This window comes from Camellia sinensis, chromosome 10, assembly GCF_055761805.1.
Source record: "Camellia sinensis isolate YWXY chromosome 10, ASM5576180v1, whole genome shotgun sequence".
NCBI lineage: Eukaryota > Viridiplantae > Streptophyta > Magnoliopsida > Ericales > Theaceae > Camellia > Camellia sinensis.
The window spans coordinates 144,519,775-144,525,160 of NC_138970.1; the positions used below are offsets into that span (position 1 = coordinate 144,519,775).

General features: G+C 49.0%; 1 protein-coding gene across 1 annotated transcript; it reads left to right on the top strand.

The window, feature by feature from the left end:
- The first annotated feature begins 3,657 nt into the window (after positions 1-3,657).
- Positions 3,658-4,695, top strand: LOC114271458 (uncharacterized). Its single transcript, XM_082893452.1, has 3 exons — positions 3,658-3,772; positions 3,854-3,952; positions 4,113-4,695. Exons 1-3 carry the CDS (start codon positions 3,668-3,670, stop codon positions 4,533-4,535), a joined length of 627 nt encoding a protein of 208 aa, XP_082749578.1. The 5' UTR covers positions 3,658-3,667; the 3' UTR covers positions 4,536-4,695.
- The last annotated feature ends 691 nt before the right edge of the window (positions 4,696-5,386 follow it).

The following is a 5,386-nucleotide window of genomic DNA, read 5'->3' on the forward strand; positions in this document are numbered from 1 at the left end:
GGGAACTCCAATCTTCCTCAAAATTTGCAGGGAGCTAGGTGAGCCTGTGAGGGACATGGCCGGTTAGTTTTATGAGGGATGAGAGCTGGCCGGCTGGTTTTACAAAAAGAGAATGGCTGGCCGGCCGGTTTTCCAAAAAGGAAATGGCTGGCCGGCTAGAAAAGGTGGCCGGCCGGCCATCTGCCCAAATCTGAGGGCATTTTGGTCCTTTCACCTCCTTTCTTTATGCTCCTTCTTCCCAACACTTTGAGCCTATAAATGCAGCCGAGATCTTCTCTTCTCTTGCCTCCTACACCACTTTCTTCTCCAGATCTGAGTTCCATACGCATTTTCCAACGCCCCACGCAAGTTGTTTTCGGAAAAATTTTCAGTTTCAAGCACTTTGTACTGATTAAATTTTGGTTTCGGAGCTTCTTTTCTCATTTTCGCCACTTGAGGTGAGTTTGTCTCAATATTTGGAAGATTTTCTCGGGAGTTGACTTTTGTTGACTTTTTCATTTCCCGAGAGTTGACTTTTGTTGACTTTTTCCAATTTTGGCTCATTTTCGCTCATTTTTGCTCCTTTTGCAGATTTTCTGAAAATGACGGGTCATTCTCCTCATGGTGGAGGCTTTCCGGGTGTTGGGGACGATTTTGATCCCATGACTTTGCCCCCGAGGGTCCGACCTTTTATTCCCGGGAGGTACGCTCCGCCGGCGCATGTTCTTCCTCGGGCCGTTTTCCGTCACTTTACGGATTTTGACGAGCGAGCACCTGGGGATCTACTTCTCCGAGAGCCAGAGCATCACCTCTCCCATGAGGCCCGAGAGGTATTTACTTCATTTTCTACATTTTTCGTACATTTCGCACCTTTGCCATGCTTGAGCACACAGTTTAGCTTATGACATAGTACTTTGCTTGCCTCCTGAACATGTAGTTTAAACACTTGAATTTCTGAACACCCGGCTCATTAATTGATTGCGAACGCACAGTACACATTAGTTAAGAGGTGAACACACGGCTCAAACTCTGATTTGTCGAACACACAGTACACATTAGTTAAGAGGTGAACACACGGCTCAAACTCTGATTTGTCGAACACACAGCCCGAATTAAAATGGTGAACATATAGCACTCACTGACTTAGAGTAGAACGCACAGCCCAAACTCCGATTTTCTGAACACGCAGCCCAGATTGATAGTGAACACGCAGCCCACACTAATTGAGAGTTGAACACGCAGCCCAAACTCCGATTTTCTGAACACGCAGCCCAGATTAATAGTGAACACGCAGCCCACACTAATTGAGAGTTGAACACGCAGCCCAAACTTAAATTTCCTGAACACGCAGCCCAGATTGATAGTGAACACGTAGCCCACACTGATTCAAAGTTGAACACGCAGCCCAAACTTAAATTTCCTGAACACGCAGCCCAGATTGGTAGTGAACACGCAGCCCACACTGATTGAAAGTTGAACACGCAGCCCAAACTTAAATTTCCTGAACACGCAGCCCAGATTGATAGTGAACATGCAGCCCACATTGATTGAGAGTTGAACACGCAGCCCAAACTTAAATTTCCTGAACACGCAGCCCAGATTGATAGTAAACACGCAGCCCACACTAATTGAAAGTTGAACACGCGGCCCAAACTTAAATTTCCTGAACACGCAGTCCAGATTGATAGTGAACACACAGCCCACACTGATTGAAAGTTGAACACGCAGCCCAAACTTAAATTTCCTGAACACGCAGCCCAGATTGGTAGTGAACACGCAGCCCACACTGATTGAAAGTTGAACACGCAGCCCAAACTTAAATTTCCTGAACACGCAGCCCAGACTGATAGTGAACACGCAGCCCACACTGATTGAAAGTTGAACACGCAGCCCAAACTTAAATTTCCTGAACACGCAGCCCAGATTGATAGTGAACACGCAGCCCAAACTTAATTGAAAGTTGAACACGCAGCCCAAACTTAAATTTCCTGAACACGTAGCCCAGACTGATAGTGAACACGCAGCCCACACTGATTGAAAGTTGAACACGCAGTTCATTCATTTCATTGGCACACAGCTCATTCATTTTATACTGACACATGTATTCGTTTCATACTGACACATGTATTCATTTCATACTGACACATGTATTCATTCTGAATGCAGGTTGGTTCTCGCAGTGTACGGGGGTATGGCTCCACCGCTGCACGGGACTGGTATGTTGAGCTCCCGGAGGCTGTCCGGGATTTAGTAGACTTGGCAGGGTTCGGGGCCTTCTGCATTGGGTTGTCACGTTGTCCTGCCAGGAGGACACTGATGGCGGCACTGGTAGAGAGATGGTGGGACACCACCAACTCCTTTCATTTCTCTGCCACCGGGGACATGACTATGACCCCTCTGGACTTCGCTGTGTTGACCGGCCTGGACATAGGAGGTTGGTCCATCCCCTATGACGAGGACATGGGCGAGTGGGAGGCCGCTTGGACATATCTGCTGGGGGCTCGCCCGCCTGTTGACAGGGTTTCTGGGAGAGTCCGATATACTTGGTTCTCTTCCCACTTCCGGCGGGCGGAGATGGTGCCCGAGACTCCTGAGGAGACGGAGCAGTACGCCCGTGGTTTCCTTATGTTGCTCTTCGGGACTACCCTGTTCGCCGATAGAGGGAACATAGTCAGGCTATATCTGTTGAGCGCTCTGGTTGACCTATCACAGGTCAGTCGATACGACTGGGGTGGTGCCGACCTGGCTACCCTTTACTATTATATGAGTGCGACCTCCCGCGGGCGGGGAGACTTACTTGGCGGTTATTGGAGAGCCTGGGAGGTACTTTTTTGTCCCCTTGATTTATATTTCTGCTCTTCATTACTTGTACATTGCACACACAGCGCACTTTACAGTCTGTATTTTGCTCTCAGCACTTTGTACTTACATTCTGCACTGCTTTTCTCAGCTATGGGTCTACGTATACTTCCTAGCATTAGCCCCAGAGTTGGAGGTGGCAGGGCCCTTCATGACCCCATATTCACTGGTGTTCGAGGGCCCGCACCGGCTGAGACCCCGAGAGACTCTCATTTATCTGCGACAGTATTTTGACACTGTGCGCCCATTGGAGGTACTTCAGAACCCTCAGTTCTTCCCATTTTTATCTCTGATTTGCCCTGCACGTTCCTGATTTCTGATTGGTTTATTCACTTGTTATCCGCAGATTACATGGCAGCCTTGGGTACCCTTGGGCGATGGTCTCCGATTTCAGTATCCCGGAGGATCGGGCACCTCCCAGTACAGGTTCCTGCTCGAAGGACCTGTTGGTAGAGCATGGTTTCTGGGGGAACGCTTTCTGCGTCAGGTATGGGGGTATACTTCTCAGGACCCTCCCGTAGCACCCCCAGTCAGTATGCGGACTGCTGATAGGTTCTCTTACCAGGAGATAATTGGCGCTATGCTGGGTAGTGATGCCCTGTTGCACCTCGAGGAGGGGGACTACGCCACTTACCGTCATACATATTTGATGCCTCCACTGGCGGGGGCTCGCACCCCGATGACGAGGTCTGCTGGTACGTCATCTTCGAGCCAGGCCCGGGCTCGGGCTGCAGACGCCCCTTCTACTAGTAGGGCTGGTACATCGAGAGGTGGGGGTAGATCGGTTCCTCCGACTCCTCCGACTTATCGTCATCCTGGATGGCCAGACATGCCGTCCGTGTTGACGGGATGGCGTTTTGGGACTCCTTACCCGATTCTGCTAGAGCCTCCACTTCCTGACCATAGATATGTCAGGGATCCTGATTCACCACCGGTATGATTTATAGCTTTGATTTATCAGTCGAGTACTTAGACATTCATTCCTTTACTGATAGTTTTGCATTTGTATCTGCAGCCTCCGGTTGAGTATGTGGACGAGATTCTCGGGGTGATGGCCGCACTTGAGGGCATGGTCCTTCGGAGAGAGACACACCTATCCGTTATGGGTGTGCAGGTACCGTTCATCTTTCTTGTATTTATCACACTTCTGATGACACACTGGTTTTGAACATTTTTCTGCATTGTAGAGCACATCCTACACACACCCCACTCACATACTGTACTCGTATCTGATTTTCATGTTTGAACTGATGCATTGAACTTTTCATTTTCAGATGCCTCCTGTATATGCTCAGCCGCGGGCCGGGCCACCTGGGCCTCCTTGGGGAGCTGGGCCATCTGGGCCTTTTTACGGAGCTGGGCCATCTGGGCCTTCTCAGGGAGCCGGGCCATCCAGGCCTTTCCGAGGAGCTGGGCCATCCAGGCCTTTTCGAGGAGCTCGAGGAGGGTCCTCCCGCAGACGCAGGGCACACGTTGTAGAGGCAGAGCCCGAGGAGGAGGAGGAGGAGGAGGTTACCGACCGCCAGTCAGAGACATCTGCTGAGGAGGGGGGCTCCGGTCTTGGTTCAGGGAACAGAGGCGAGGCTGAGGGGGATTCTGAGGATGACAGCTCCGACCCGGATGATGATGATGGTGCAGAGGTTGTCCCGCAGAAGAGGATGAGGAGTGCTTCTCGTTCCCGCTCCCGAGGACATTGATACTGCTGTTTCCTGCTTTATTTTTCTTTTTGCTAGTAGTTTGTAGCACTTTGCACATTGTTAGGTAGTTTTATTTTTTGTAAAACTTGTACCTTTGTTCATTGTAAAACATGATGGAATGAAACAGCTTTTGAAAAGGTGTTTGTATTTTAAACTTTTAGCATCGTATCGCATCATTTTATTTTGCACAAAAAAAATGAAATTGAATGGGAATGTGCATTGTGTAATCACCAAGTCAGGTAGTGAACTGACGCAACAAACTAAGCAACTCAACTTACTAAGATATAACAGAACCTTAGGAAGTTTACAACTCAATAAGCAAAATACAACAGTGTTGACAACGTAAATAAACAAGACTTAAACAAAGATTGTTTAAACAGAGAGCAATGACTCGAAAACACGAAACACGTCCGCTCGACAAACAACTCGATAAGCAAAACAACAACTCGATAATCAAAACAACAACTCGATAAACAAAACTCAGCAACAACAGAGTGTACTTCGGACGATCTGGGCACCGGAACGCATCCGAAATAGAGGGAAATGAAGGCCTTTGACTCTCCCGTTGCATGGAAATGCTTGAAACTTTCCCTCGAAGGGTAAAACAGGGCCAAGGAGATACACTGGAGCATTGCCAGCCACCTTTGGGAGCCGGCCGGCCAATTTTATGGAGAGTGGGAGCCGGCCGGCCAGTTTTTGAAAAAGAGAATGGCCGGCCAGCCAGAAAAGGTGGCCGGCCGGCCACTTATTCCTGCAGCCACCTAGTTTTTGACACGTGTCCCCGTGAATAGTGTTTTTTCCTCTATAAAAGCCTCAACTTCGGGAACATTCATTTCATCTTAGTTTTACAC

What these genes read in the sequence shown, in the direction of transcription:
- LOC114271458 (XM_082893452.1), top strand. Translation starts at nt 3,668, where the DNA reads ATGCCGTCCGTGTTGACGGGATGGCGTTTTGGGACTCCTTACCCGATT. An exon ending in GGGATCCTGATTCACCACCG is followed by an intron (nt 3,773 to 3,853) that starts GTATGATTTATA and finishes TTGTATCTGCAG; the next exon opens with CCTCCGGTTGAGTATGTGGA. An exon ending in TATCCGTTATGGGTGTGCAG is followed by an intron (nt 3,953 to 4,112) that starts GTACCGTTCATC and finishes TTTCATTTTCAG; the next exon opens with ATGCCTCCTGTATATGCTCA.